Below are 14,793 nucleotides of genomic sequence, written 5' to 3'. Positions count from 1 at the left end.
GAGACGGAGTCTCGCTCTGTCGCCCAGGCTGGAGTGCAGTGGCGCAATCTCAGCTCACTGCAAGCTCCGCCTCCCGGGTTCGGGCCATTCTCCTGCCTCAGCCTCTCCGAGTAGCTGGGACTACAGGCGCCCGCCACCACGCCCGGCTAATTTTTGTTTGTATTTTTAGTAGAGACGGGGTTTCACCGTGGTCTCGATCTGCTGACCTCGTGATCCGCCCGCCTCGGCCTCCCAAAGTGCTGGGATTACAAGTATGAGCCACCGCGCCCGGCCACGCCCGGCTAATTTTTTGTATTTTTAGTAGAGACGGGGTTTCACCATGGTCTCGATCTCCTGACCTCGTCATCCACCCGCCTCGGCCTCCCAAAGTGCTGGGATTACAAGCGTGAGCCACCGCGCCCAGCCTAATTTTATATTTTTAATCTCAAACAATAAAGGTTTTCTGTGTATGTTGGAGCTCCAGGTGTTGCTTCATGTGGGTTGTTTCATTAAGCAGTGCATAAGCTCTTTCAGTAAAGGAACCATGACTTTTTCTTTTTTTTTTTTTTTGAGATGGAGTCTCTGTTGCCCAGGCTGGAGTGCAGTGGCACGATCTTGGCTCCCTGCAACCTCCGCCTCCCGGGTTCAAACGATTCTCCTTCCTCAGTCTCCCAAGTAGCTGAGATTGCAGATGCCCACCACGGTGCCTGGCCAACCATGACTTTTTCTAGTCAGTTCCAATGGCAGTCTAGCCTTCAAATGTTCATTTATGGCTAAGATGCCCCCAAGCAAGATCTGTATCTTTTGCCACTTTCAGTTGCCAGTGTCAAGAGAACAAGACATACACTGAAACTGACGCAAGAAAAATTCAAGGTGAAGAGGAAATGTCATTTTCCGTCAAGATGCTGGCATAGGCAACTTGGAGAAGCTACTGAACTGTCTTTTGGGAAGTTTTTCAAATAGAAGAGTCTCATTTCTCTGGATTAATTTAGGCCTTACCTAATGACTCCAGATCTGTTTAAGAGTCTAGGCCCATGGTTTCCCTTTTACAGCTAGAAACTGCTCTAACATACCCCAGACTAGCGCACCTCTTACCTCAATGAGTTCATAGAGCATGGCAGTCCCCAGCCCAGCCTTGGCCACATGTCCCAGCACCTGTAAGATCCTGGAGGAAGAGGGCAAACCAAATATTAGGCCTGCCCATTTCCGTCACCGGGCAAAGCTGTAGCTGAGTTTTCCCTGTTCTGACAGGTTCAACTTACGTGTGGATCTGTTCATCTGAAAGTCCTCGGGGATTTCGGATAGAGATCTGTGGCACCTCATGGGGATACTAGTGGGGGCAAATAACAAGTTACTGCTGAAGTGATCCACCCCAGGGACTCTCCCCTTCCTCCCTTTGCTGCCACACAGTAGGGGCTTCACCTCTGCTGGGACCTGAAGCACCAGAGTGAAGCAGACATACTGTGAATCCTGGTCCTCTGCAGTGGCAGGATGCAAAGTGATGTAGATCTCCCATGGTGAAGTTCTGCACGTGGATCAAGTAGACACGCAGATGTGACTGAGTAGGGGCTTGGGGGCTAGGGAGGATGGGGCTGAGACAGTAAAGTGGGCAAAGGAAGTACACATTGGACTCTTTCTTTTGGGGTAGGATTAAAGGAATAGCTTTTGTCTACACAAGAGAAATATTATCTCTTAATCAAGGCTCACAATGTCTTAAGACCCAGATTTGGCATAGAACCTCTCCTCATTACCAGGGGGACTCCTGCCCACCACTGGTTGAATACATACCTGCCATTTCCTTTAATCACCTGTAGTTCATCCAGATAGATGGACTCCAACACTTCAACTTCAGAGGGAAGGACCCTAGAGAGACAGGAGTAGACTGACTCACCATTACAGCTCTCCCTGTGGAAGCCTGCTAAGGCCAATAAAGGCGGGCTTTGTAGAAAAATGGTAATCTACCAGAATGCATTCTCCTGCTAAACTCCTTAAAAACAAGGAATATGTTACCTTAAGTTGTCAACTGGCCAAATAGGAGGCATGGAAATCAGAATTTTAGGCATCGTTTCTGCCAACAGATGAAGAAGTGGATTCTAGAGAAGTAAAATGACTAACCAAGGCTTAACATAGGTAGAACTGGGCCCAGAGCCAGGTTTCCTGACTCCCTGTTTAAGTTTCATTCCCCTTAGTGGCTGACTCTTTGGTCTAGAGATATGGCACCCATTCATTAGCATTAACGTTACCAATATTACTCCAACCTTTCCCTACCTCACTGTCCAGTGTGGATCCCAGTGCCTTGGCTACTGTCTACATACAGTTTTAACACCAGTCACCCTAAGCCTTCTTAAAGGAGATAGCAACCTCAACACAACATGTCTAGGGTGGTGTAAAGGCTGTGTTGTAATGGAAGAGCCAGCAGCCTCAGAGTTAGTAACAGGTACCAATCACTTACAAGCTATGCAATCTGGGATGTGACCTCTCTGTAAGCTTAAGTTATCCTGTCTATCACATATAGATAATAACACCTACTCTCTAGGGTTATTGTGAGGATAAAAGGTGATTTGTTTACATAAAGTACCTAATAGTATCTGGGCTATAGTAGCTAGTCTACGTCCTTTTCTTCCTGTCTGTATATAACCTTCTCCCTTAGAAGGAAAGAGGGAAGGAGGGAGGTAATAGAGTGCTCTGGATGTATTTATGACCCTGGCTGTCTGGTTGATCTAGATCAGCCTGTTGAGGTTAGGATCCATGGTTCTGATGTAAATCAAGGGACACACATGCTTAAGCATAGAAACAGCAGTTGTAATGAAATTGAAGCTAAGTGATCAGTTTGTGTCTACAGTTCTACCAAGTGATACATGGAAAAATACATACTTTGCTTTCTCACACTGCTCCCTCTTCATTCTAAGAGTAAGGCTGCCCCAGCACGACCTATGTCAGTGTTGTTAAGTCTTAGGCAGAAACTTCAAAATATGAAATATAAAGCTTTACACCTCACAGATAACAGTGTAGTTTTGGCTGACATGGGAGTGGGAGTCTCACAGTACTACAGGCTGCTGTCATTGTTGCTGTCTCCATGGCTCAAGGTGTCTCCCCTGAATCTTAAAAGTTCCCCTGAACAGGTGAACTATAAGTTATCCCAGCACTTTGGGAGGCTGAGGTGGGAGGATCACTTGAGGCCAGGAGTTCGAGACCAGCCTGGGCAATAAAGCGAGACACTATCTCTACAAAAAATAAAAAATTAGCTGGACACGGTGGTCCCAGCTACTTGGGAGGCTGAGGCAGAAGAATTCACTGGAGCCCAGGAGGTCGAGGCTGTAGTGAGCCATGATCTTGCCACTGTACTCCAGCCTGCGTGACAAAGTAAGACTCTATCTCTTAAAAAAAAAAAAAAAAAGTTTCCCTGAACACTTTGAAAACCAGTAGTCTAGATAGTCTTAATAAAGGCCTGTACTAGCTGGGCTCCCTGAACCAATGTAACACCGAGGTGTAGCCTCAGTCAAGTGGCCCTTCAATACTTCACCCACCCTAGTTACGTGGGTCCTGGATGGGATGGTGGTAAGGTGGTGACAACAAAATGGGGGAAGGGGGCCGGGCGCGGTGGCTCAGGCCTGTAATCCCAGCACTTTGGGAGGCCGAGGCAGGTGGATCATGAGGTCAGGAGATCGAGACCATCCTAGCTAACAGGGTGAAACCCCGTCTCTACTAAAAATCACAAAAAATTAGCTGGGTGTGGTGGCGGGTGCCTGTAGTCCCAGCTACTCAGGAGGCTGAGGCAGGAGAATGGCGTGAACCCGGGAGGCGGAGCTTGCAGTGAGCCGAGATTGCTCCACTGCACTCCAGCCTGGGCGACAGAGCGAGACTTGGTCTCAAAAAAAAAAAAAAAAAATGGGGGAGGGGGGACTGAAGAATGTCCTAGTACAAAGAATCTAAGGTGTGGAGTCAGACAGATATGGATTTCTAGTCGTAATTTTCTATCTTTTGGCAAATCACTTTACTTCTTTGGGGCTCATGTAGTCTTCCCAGGTGCCTGCAACTCAGTTATTAATGAAAAGGAGGCCGGGTGTGGTGGCTCACGCCTGTAATTCCAGCACCTTGGGAGGCTGAGGTGGGAGGATCACTCGAACCCAGAGGTTCAACACCAGCCTGGCCAACATGGCAAAACTCCGTCTCTACAAAAAATACAAAAATTAGCCGGGCATGGTGGCACACACCTGTAGTCTCAGCTACTCGGAAGGCTGAGGCAGGAGGATCACCTGAGCCTGGAGAGGTCGAGGCTGCAGTGAGCCGTAATCGCACCACCGCACTCCAGCGTGGGCGAGAGTGAGACTCTGCCTCAAAAAACAAAACAAAACAAAAAACAGACTTAAGTATATTACAAATCCGTCGTGATCCTCTCAACTATTCTGAGGTAGATGCCACACCCCTCCCTTTTTTTTTTTTTTTTTTTTTTTTTTACAGCTGAGGACACTGACTCACAGAAGCTAGATGGCCTGGTCAGCAACACACAGCTAATAAAATACGGAGTTAACCCACATTGATCCTACTTCCAAATCCCAGAGTCCTTCCATGTTCTAGTCTTTAGTTAAGAATGCTTGAGAGAAGGACTAGAGAGACTTTATGTGAGGTGTAAAGCTTTGTTCATACAATAGTCCTCACTAGTGCTGTGTGGGAGAGAGAAGGCTGAGGAAAGCGTCGGCGGAAAAAGGCTGATCCAAGGGGAAAGGGGGGCCGGAACTGGAGGGCACTGGTTCTGAGAGGCGAAAGGGAGATGGGGAGGTCTGATGGGCAGACATCCCCCAAAGCCCCTGAGAAAATTCATTTGAGGAGGTGAGAAAGGGATGGCGTGAAGCTGGAGGAAAGGGGATCGAGCCGGATAAGGCGAGGCCTGAACTGGCCTGGCGGGCGCAGACCCGGTCTCCTCTCACTCAGATCAGCGCCCCTCCACCCTCCCGTTCCCCAGTCCAGAAGCTCTCCCAGAGATGTCAGCATCTCTGCCATCCCTCATCCCTCGCTCCACCCCACATGCCCGCCGTACGGACCGTCTGCGACAGCCGCTAGGCCTCTGGACTAGATCCAGGCTGTCAGCCAAAGCCCATGCTCCCAAAGTTACCAGTCCTCCTCCCCTGCAGGGGCAGACGCAGACGCCGCCATATCTTCACCGGCCCGCAGCCGGAACCGGAAATGCCCTTAGGGAAGTCGGAGGCGGAAAACTAAGAGGGGTGGGCAGCTAGCGTCGTTTCTAGGCAACCGCAGACTCCGGGTCCTTAGCCGGGCCTGATGGCCCTGAGGCAGTTCGGATGTGTACCAGGAAGTGCCCATGTGTGGTCCGCCGTCCCTCCCACACCTCTGAGCGCCTTTGTCCTCTGAACTTCTCACCAGTTCTAGCGAGTAAAATTGTAAGAAAGGGAGCCGAAAGAGACCGGCGGGAGAGGCGGGTAGAGAAGAATTATAATTCAGGCAACGTATGCAGGCAGCCAGAAGAGATGGGGCTAAACGCCAGGGAATCCGTCCCTTGGCCTGAGGAGCTTGGAGCTCCTAGGCTGGAGGTGAGAGAGGGGCTCTGGCCTGCGAAACGCACGGACCGGGGGGTCTGAAAGCGGGTGCTGAGGAGACTGGGAGTGGCAGGAACTTGGGGGAGACGCGAAGGAGCAGGGTTGGTTGGGCGAGGCTAGGTTGAAAGAGCAGGGTCGAGTGAGCCAGGCTGGGTGAGGGAGAAGGGGGACCAGGTGTTAGGTGGGCATGGGGCCGGGTTGGGGACAGGAGGCTGAAAGTGGGGAGGAACTACAAAGAGAAGCTCTGTTTGTTCCAAGATCACATCATCTTTGCATCCATTCCACCCTCCCGTGTTTTTTGAGGCTTTATTGTGAAAAAGAGGAAAAGGCAAGGTAGCTAACATTTTTCCTTTCCCATGCCCCAACTAGGCCTCCCAGATGTTGTGGAACTGTCCCTGGATCTATAGCTCTTCACCGTCTCTACCTTCTTCCTTCTAAGAGATCCTGAAACCTCTGTCATGGAAAAGTACCACGTGTTGGAGATGATTGGAGAAGGCTCTTTTGGGAGGGTGTACAAGGGTCGAAGAAAATACAGTGCTCAGGTGCTGCACAAAGAGGGATACCTTTTGGGTGGGATTTGGTACCCCCAACTCCAGTGGAAAATGGGTCTAGAAGGAATATATTTATACCAGTTTGTATTCCTAAGGTACTGGTTCCCTCCTACTTCTTATGGAGTATAAGCTCTGAAGTTGGATTATTTGGGTGCAAATTCAATCTCCACCGCTTTCTAGCCCTAGAATTATGGACAAATTACTTAACTTCTCTATGTCTCAATTTCCTCATCTCTAGAATGGGGATAAGAACAGCAACTGATTGATGGAGTTTGAGGATTAAATATGTTGTCACATTAAATCACTTAGTGCAGTGCCTGGCTGTTAGTAAACAACAAATATTATTAGTCTCTAGCACACCATGTAATAAGAGGTAAACCACTTGAACTCTATTATTTTGTCTTCATTTTTTTTTCCTTTCCTTTCTCCTAAATCTCATCTTGAGCGCTTTGGTCAAATCAGAACACTTCTCCCAGAAGGGGAAGTGTTTTGCAGATGCTGTTTCCTCCTGGGATGAGGAGTGGGGAAAGCCTGGATAAGGCCAGGGTACCATGGAGAAAATGGAAGCAGGAGACTAAGAGAAATAATAAGAGTTACTCAAACACTCTGAAGTCTGACTTCTAGAGCTCTGGGATTAAGGCTGAAATTCTAGCAGTAGTGTGATTAGGCATTAACTTTTCACCTTACCACTGACAGGTCGTGGCCCTGAAGTTCATCCCAAAATTGGGGCGCTCAGAGAAGGAGCTGAGGAATTTGCAACGAGAGATTGAAATCATGCGGGGTCTGCGGCATCCCAACATTGTGCATATGCTTGACAGCTTTGAAACTGACAAAGAGGTGTGCTTTGACAGTTTTGGGCCCCATCTCCCCAAGCACAAGGGTTCCAGGAATTTCCCAACCTCAGAATGCATGAATCTGGAGCCATCAGTGCCACTGCCTTCTCTCTGTAGGTGGTGGTGGTGACAGACTATGCTGAGGGTGAGCTCTTTCAGATCCTAGAAGATGATGGAAAACTTCCCGAAGACCAGGTATGCTTTCTGCCTTCAACTTCTCCCCACCACCGACCTCTCTCCAGGTTAGAGAACTGGCAGAGCAAGCTAAGGACACTGAGAGTCTCCATTTCAAGACTTCTGAGAAGAATATGAGAGTCTCGGCCGGGCGCAGTGGCTCACGCTTGTAATCCCAGCACTTTGGGAGGCCGAGGCGGGCGGATCATGAGGTCAGGAGATCGAGACCACGGTGAAACCCTGTCTCTACTAAAAATACAAAAAAATTAGCCGGGCGTGGTGGCGGGTGCCTGTAGTCCCAGCTACTTGGAGAGGCTGAGGCAGGAGAATGGCGTGAACCCGGGAGGCGGAGGTTGCAGTGAGCCAAGATCACGCCACTGCACTCCAGCCTGGGCGACAGAGCGAGACTCTGTCTCAAAAAAAAAAAAAAAAAAAAAAAAAGAGAGTTTAGGTATATAGAGGCAGTGTAGTGTGGGAGTAAATTATGTAAACATTGGAGCCAAAATATCTGAGTAGGAAGCTTGGCTCTGCTCCTTCCTAGCTGGGTCTCCTTGAACAAGTTGCTTTAATTTCTTTGTGCTTAGTTTCCTAATTTGTAAAATGGAGATAATAATCATGTTTGCCTTATAAGTCTATAGTGAAGAGTGTTAATTCATGTAATGTGTTTGAATAGTTAGCTATTATTAACATTGTTGTTATTAGATACCTTTAGGGAAGAAAGGCCAGTGTAATGGTACCAGAAAGGAGGCAGTAAGAATAAAGGTTGTGGGGAGTCAGGATTTGGCACCAGGACGTAGTGGTTAGCAGTGGGATTTTGTTGCACATATCCTCTAGCCACATTTATTCTAGGTGTTTCTCTGTACCCAAACAAGTAGGCCCCCCTTGGGATTCATTATTGCAGCATTCCCTTTCCTTCTGAGCACTCACCACTATTTGTAAGTAATCATATTTTTAAAATTATTTTATTTTTAATTGAATTTTATATTTTGAGACAGAGTCTTGCTTTGTTGCCCAGGCTGGAGTGCAGTGGCACGATCTTGGCTCACAGCAACCTCCGCCTCCCAGGTTCAAGCAATTCTCGTGCCTCAGCCTCCCCAGTAACCAGGATTATAGCATGCACCACCATGCCTAGCTAATTTTGTACTTTTAGTAGAGATGGGGTCTCACCATGCTGGCCAGGCTGGTCTCGAACTCCTGGCCTCAGGTGATCTGCCAGCCTCAGCCTCCCAAAGTGCTGGGATTACAGGCGTGAGCCGCCATGCCCAACCACCATATTTGTTTTATCTGTCTTGTTTGTTTGTCTGACTACTTTTCTTGAAAAAAGACATTTTGTCTTGTTTAATAACAGGTAATGTGTATTGAATATTTACTATGTGCCAGGCACCATTCTGAGTATTATTTTGCATGCTTTAACTCAGTCCTCAAAATAATCCTCCAAGGTGGATGGCGTTATTATGTAGATTGTCACCTTAGTTTGCCCATGGTCAAGCAGATAGTAAATGAGATTCAATAAATTTTTCTTGAATGAATGAATGAGCAAATGAAAGAGTGATTAAACAAGGGGAACAATAACTAAGAAAGGAATAGTGTGAAGCTCTCCAAGAAAGGGAACGAAGAAAAGATTAGCAGTAACATTAGGAGAAGTTTTTGGGCTTGTCAGCCAGCTGCTGCTTCTAACCTTTTTTTTCTTTCTTCCACTTCTTTAACTTCTAGGTTCAGGCTATTGCTGCCCAGTTGGTGTCAGCCCTGTACTATCTGCATTCCCACCGCATCCTACACCGAGACATGAAGCCTCAGAACATCCTCCTTGCCAAGGGTGGTGGCATCAAGCTCTGTGACTTTGGGTAAAGATTCTGAGCATCCATCTTAAGCTTCCAGTTCCACAGGGAATCTTTTTTTTTTTTTTTTTTGAGATGGAGTTGGCACTCTTGTTACCCAGGCTGGAGTACAATGGTGCGATCTCCGCTCACCGCAACCTCTGCCTCCTGGGTTCAAGCAATTCTACTGCCTCAGCCTCCAGAGTGGCTGGGATTACAGGCACATGCCACCATGCCTGGCTAATTTTGTATTTTTAGTAGAGATGGGGTTTCTCCATGTTGGTCAGGCTGGTCTCAAACTCCTGACCTCAGGTGATCTGCCCACCTCGGCCTCCCAAAGTGCTGGGATTACAGGCATGAGCTACCGAGCCTGGCCCCACAGGGAATCTTAGACCATACTCTTGACTTATTTGGGCCTCATTTTAGAACCGGAGCTGGAGACTGGGACTGCTGCTGGGTCTTCTGGAACCTAATCAAAGATGCTCCCTCTGCTCCGGTTTAGGATATCTCCATGTTAGGTAGTAGTGACAAGGTTTAGAATATCTTTTCCCTTTCCATTTCCATCCCATTATCTTCTGCAGATTTGCCCGGGCTATGAGCACCAACACAATGGTACTGACGTCCATCAAAGGCACACCACTCTATATGTCTCCAGAGCTGGTGGAGGAGCGACCCTACGACCACACAGCGGACCTCTGGTCTGTTGGCTGCATACTGTATGAACTGGCAGTAGGCACCCCTCCCTTCTATGCTACAAGCATCTTTCAGCTGGTCAGCCTCATTCTCAAGGACCCTGTGCGCTGGCCCTCAACCATCAGTCCCTGCTTTAAGGTAATGAATATTGAAAGGGAGATGACTTTTACATTAGAGATCTGTCTCCGTCTACCTCTGTTCCTTTTTACAAGATCCTTTTCCAGAGCTGAGGCAGGACTTTGCAGTTACTGAATTAATGGCTGTGTTATTCTGTTCTCACATTGCTATACAGAACTACCTGAGACTGGGTAATTTATGAAGAAAAGAGGTTTAATTGGCTCACAGATCCATAGCCTGTACAGGAAGGATGGCTGGGGAAGCCTCAGGAAACTTACAGTCATGACGGAAAGCAAAGGGGAAACAGGCATGTCTTACGTGGCGGACCAGGAGGAAGAGAGAGAAGGGGAAGGTGCTACACACTTTTTTTTTTTGAGACACAGTTTTTTTTTTTTTTTTTTTTTTTGAGACGGAGTCTCGCTCTGTCGCCCAGGCTGAAGTGCAGTGGCGTGATCTTGGCTCACTGCAAGCTCTGCCTCACAGGTTCACACCATTCTCCTGCCTCAGCCTCCTGAGTAGCTGGGATTACAGGCGCCCACCACCACACCCGGCTAATTTTTTTGTATTTTTTAGTAGAGACAGGGTTTCACCATGTTAGCCAGCATGGTCTTGATCTCCTGACCTCGTGACTCACCCACCTTGGCCTCCCAAAGTGTTGGGATTACAGCCATGAGCCACTGCTCCCAGCCTGAGACAGAGTTTTGCTTTTGTTGTCCAGGCTGGACTGCAATGGCACGATCTTGGCTTACCGCAACCTCTGCTCCCTGCCTCAGCCTCCTGAGTAGCTGGGATTACAGGCATGCACCACCATGCCTGGCTAATTTTGTATTTTCAGTAGAGATGAGGTTTCTCCATGTTGGTCGGGCTGGTCTCAAACTCCCAACCTCAGGTAATCCGCCTGCCTCGGCCTCCCAAAGTGCTGGGATCATAGGCTTGAGCCACCGCGCCCAGCTGGTGCTTCACACTTTTAAACAGCCAGATCTCGTGAAAATTCACTCAGTATCATGAGAACAGCAAGGGGGAAGTCTTCCCCCATGATCCAGTCACCTCCTATGAGACCCGTCCTCTAACACTGGGGATTACAATTCAACATGAGATTTGGACGGGGACACAAATCCAAACCATATCAATGCTGGAATTGGGCCAGGCAGCCTTGCTTTTCTACTGCAGAGTCTTATTCTGGGAGGGTGTTCTAAAGTTTGCCAAACTTGAGAATGGTAACTCCACTTCGAGCCAGGCTATGCTTTATCTCAATGAAAAGGTAATTGGAAGATACCAGAGATCGATACTGGTCCTCTTACATGCCATCTATTCCACTTATTTCCTGTCAGATGCAATGTCCGCATTCTAGATGTTATCTACATAGCTTTCAGTCCAAAGCTATCAGAATGGTGAGAGCTGGTGGAGCTGGTTCAGTGATTAGGGGCAGATGATAGAGGTGGTGCCTACTCATTGTGACTAAGTCAGTAGTCTGGAGGAGGGAAGAGAGTAGGAGAGGAGTTGGACTTCTTTTCTATTTCTTTTTTTTTTGAGACGGAGTCTTGCTCTGTCACCCAGGCTGGAGTGCAGTGGCACGATCTCGGCTCACTGCAAGCTCTGCCCTCTGGATTCACGCCATTCTCCTGCCTCAGCCTCCTGAGTAGCTGGGACTACAGGTGTCCGCCACCACACCCGGCTAATTTTTTGTAATTTTTAGTGGAGACAGGGTTTCACCATGTTAGCCAGGATAGTCTCCATCTCCCAACCTCATGATCAGCCCGCCTTGGCCTCCCAAAGTGCTGGGATTGCAGGCGTGAGCCACTGCGCCTGGCCTCTATTTCTTTTTTAATTAATTAATTAATTTTTTTTATTTTTTAGAGACAGGGTCTCACTGTGTTGCCCAGGCTTGTCTCAAACTCCTGGCCTCAAGCAATCTTCCTGTCTCAACTCCTAAAGAGTTAGGATTACAGGCATGAGCCACTGCACCCAACCTTCTTTTATTTTTTATGTAGGGCAAGATTATGGATTTTCAATAGAATTTAAATGCAGTCTTCTCCCAGAGTGAAACCTTATTACAGCTTTGCTTTATCCGAGATGAAAAGGGACAACAAATTTCTCCCCTGTTTAGTTGAGGGGGCCCAAATAATTGTCAAGAATAATCTAAATGAAGGAATCTTAAGTGGAAGAGGTGCACATAGGATATTCATTCTCCCTATGGGCAGATATGCAGGTATCTCCAGCAAGATCCATAGTTATACAGATCACTTTAGAACAGTGGTCATAATCTACTAGTACCTCTGTTCCTATTTGAGGCCCAATTGAGGATTTCCCCAGATTCCTGATAATAGGTGTATCCTTTTCAGAGACTGTCTCCCTATCTCTCTACCTCTGAAGACTTGCAGAAAGATTTCTGTTTTTGAGTACTCCCAAACACACCTTCACGCAATTACTTGTGCGTGTGAGTGTGCTTATAACCAAAAATGCATCTGTTCCTACCCAGCCACAAACAAACCATAGTCAAAGGGAGGACAGCGTGAATAGTTTGGGAGTTCTTTGAATGTTTGCTTTCTGAAGATCATTAAGAAGGTGACATCTCTTTCTCCCAGTGTTTTTTCTCCCTTTTTTACAAAGTTGGTGCATTAAAATTTGTTTTTACTTCTGGGGTTACAAAATGTCTATGAACAGGATTTGGGGTCTTGTCCCTAGGAGGTGAGACAGTGGTCTGTCCATGATTTCAGCCAGGAAAACGGGACCTGAACAAAGTTTTTAGAGGGCATGATCAAGAGCAGCTCATCTGCTGTGAGAATGGATATGGGATTCTTGGTTTGCTAGTTCTGCTGATAGAGACTTAAGGGAAGGGAAAGAATGACTGATGGAATATTTTTTCTCTCTGTAGAACTTCCTGCAGGGACTGCTCACCAAAGACCCACGGCAGCGACTGTCCTGGCCAGACCTCTTATATCACCCCTTTATTGCTGGTCATGTCACCAGTGAGTCATCAGGGTTCCCAGGGCTCTTGGACTTCCCAGTACTCCATCCAAACTACTTCCCTTTCCCTTCCCCGACCATCTAGATCTAACATGTCCTCTTTCCTCCACCAGCTTGAACTTTCTTCCTAGCCCTTCGCTTAACCTTTGCCACTTCCCTTGCAACCCCACTCTCTCTCTGGCACTTTTTCAAAATGATCTTCTTCCACAGAAGCCTAGAGACACTGAAGTTGTCCCTGGCCAAGTGGACACAGGGACTATGGCCCCCATGATCATGTCTTCCTCCTCTTCCCTCCCTGCAGTAATAACTGAGCCAGCAGGCCCAGATTTGGGGACCCCATTCACCAGCCGCCTACCCCCAGAACTTCAGGTCCTAAAGGACGAACAGGCCCATCGATTGGCCCCTAAGGGTAATCAGTCTCGCATCTTGACTCAGGCCTATAAACGCATGGCTGAGGAGGCCATGCAGAAGGTGTGTTGGGCAGAGGAAAATATGTGAAATGACCAGGCTAGTGACTGGGGAGTTAGAGGAGGAGGGTGACTTCCTAGGGTTGGAGAAGGGCTGTAAATAGCATTCATATTATCCTATAGCAATCAAATAGCTCTGATTCAGTGTTGCCCCCTACCTCCCACAGAAACATCAGAACACAGGACCTGCCCTTGAGCAAGAGGACAAGACCAGCAAGGTGGCTCCTGGCACAGCCCCTCTGCCCAGACTCAGGGCCACTCCTCAGGAATCAAGCCTCCTGGCTGGGATCTTAGCCTCAGAATTGAAGAGCAGCTGGGCTGAGTCAGGGACTGGAGAAGCGCCCTCTGCACCTCGGTGAGAAGGGTATAGTTAGGGATTTGTAGGGTGAGGTATCTTGCACATCTTTGACTCTAGCCAAAGCAAATACAAAATGGTCCCTGTCACTAGCCACTGCCTAAACATGGATAGAGCCTTGAGAGTCTGAGTCCTGGATTCTTGGATTCTAATTATAGATGTTTTTCTGATTCATCAGGAAACTTGGGGACTTTCTCTTCTTTATGTACATCGAAAGGTTGGCTGAAAGGGAAAGGATCATCTCCATCCAAAAGGGAAGATTGTTTTAGTTAAAAGCCATAGGTGAAAACTGCAAAGTAGACTCGAGAATAAGCTCTAAAGTGAGAAGACAGTTAAGGATATTTTTGTAGTACTCAACATATCCTGTACTGGTCATATGCCACATCCCAGAAAGAAGTCTCCTCTAGTCCATCCTATATGGCTTGTTTCTCATTCCTATCCTGGGTCTACAGAGAGGGACAAGTTAACGAACCCTAAGAGTCATAGGTTTGGAACCCATTCTACTTCCTGGCTTCCTCCGGCAGGGAAAACCGGACCACCCCAGATTGTGAACCAGCATTCCCAGAGGAGAGGCCAGAGGTACTGGGCCAGCGGAGCACTGATGCAGTGAACCTGGAAAATGAGGTGAGCCCTAGGGGCTGTTACTGACTTTGTCTCTTTCATGGGATGTTAAGTCTAGGTAGATGTTTTTCTAGAACAGTGATTCCCAACTCCCTAAGTATGAGCTCCCTTTGTGTTAAAAAGTATTGCTTTATTATTATAGATTTTAATTGTACAGTATCTGAACATATAATTATTTAAAATGGAAACACATAGGTAAAAATGAAAGTCCTCATTGAGTCAGTCTCCAAGGTGACCAGTGTTATTAATTTAGTCTGTCTCCTTCCAAACTTTCTGTAATTTCACACACATGCATAAGCACACATAGGCATTTATAGTTTGCTGTTTTTACATTACTGAGTTTTATTATATGTGTTGTTTTGCATCATACCTCCTTCACTGTATAATCTGGGATCTTTCTACACCAGAGCATGTAGTTTTACCACAATCCTTTTTTTTTTTTTTTTTTTTCTGAGACAGAGTCTCACCCTGTCACCCAGGCTGGATTGCAGTGGTGCAATCTTGGCTCACTGCAACCTCCACCTCCTGGGTTCAAGCGATTCTCCTGCCTCAGCCTCTTGAGTAGCTGGGATTACAGGCGCCCACCACCACATGTGGCTAATTTTGGTATTTTTAATAGAGATGGGGTTTTACCATGTTGGCCAGGCTAGTCACAAACTCCTGA

At 47.4% G+C, this 14,793-nt stretch overlaps 2 protein-coding genes across 5 annotated transcripts in view; one reads left to right on the top strand and one right to left on the bottom strand.

The window, feature by feature from the left end:
* The window catches only part of RNF25 (ring finger protein 25), a 13,857-nt gene extending 8,692 nt beyond the window's left edge, over positions 1-5,165 (bottom strand). Inside the window, exons 1-5 of one of the 2 annotated variants that reach the window (XM_032754486.2) lie at positions 5,093-5,165; positions 1,768-1,842; positions 1,402-1,504; positions 1,242-1,309; positions 1,075-1,144 (exon numbers count right to left, since the gene is read on the bottom strand). In XM_032754486.2, the coding sequence (XP_032610377.1) occupies positions 1,075-1,144; positions 1,242-1,309; positions 1,402-1,504; positions 1,768-1,842; positions 5,093-5,133 (357 nt within the window). In that variant the 5' untranslated portion in view covers positions 5,134-5,165. The remainder of the gene's footprint in view (positions 1-1,074; positions 1,145-1,241; positions 1,310-1,401; positions 1,505-1,767; positions 1,843-5,092) is intronic. The other variant, XM_032754487.2, reaches the window with a different exon arrangement.
* Positions 5,166-5,231: 66 nt separating this feature from the next.
* The window catches only part of STK36 (serine/threonine kinase 36), a 33,871-nt gene continuing 24,309 nt past the window's right edge, over positions 5,232-14,793 (top strand). For all 3 annotated transcript variants that reach the window (XM_058438215.1, XM_058438214.1, XM_032754477.2), the window contains exons 1-10: positions 5,232-5,528; positions 5,904-6,076; positions 6,782-6,922; positions 7,036-7,113; positions 8,806-8,936; positions 9,491-9,740; positions 12,595-12,688; positions 12,988-13,157; positions 13,321-13,508; positions 14,033-14,132. In XM_058438215.1, the coding sequence (XP_058294198.1) occupies positions 5,993-6,076; positions 6,782-6,922; positions 7,036-7,113; positions 8,806-8,936; positions 9,491-9,740; positions 12,595-12,688; positions 12,988-13,157; positions 13,321-13,508; positions 14,033-14,132 (1,236 nt within the window). In that variant the 5' untranslated portion in view covers positions 5,232-5,528; positions 5,904-5,992. The remainder of the gene's footprint in view (positions 5,529-5,903; positions 6,077-6,781; positions 6,923-7,035; positions 7,114-8,805; positions 8,937-9,490; positions 9,741-12,594; positions 12,689-12,987; positions 13,158-13,320; positions 13,509-14,032; positions 14,133-14,793) is intronic.

Source organism: Hylobates moloch, unplaced genomic scaffold (genome assembly GCF_009828535.3).
Source record: "Hylobates moloch isolate HMO894 unplaced genomic scaffold, HMol_V3 SCAFFOLD_1, whole genome shotgun sequence".
In the NCBI taxonomy this organism is placed as follows: domain Eukaryota; kingdom Metazoa; phylum Chordata; class Mammalia; order Primates; family Hylobatidae; genus Hylobates; species Hylobates moloch.
Note: the sequence above shows the minus strand (reverse complement) of the source record. Positions and strands in the feature narration are given on the sequence as shown.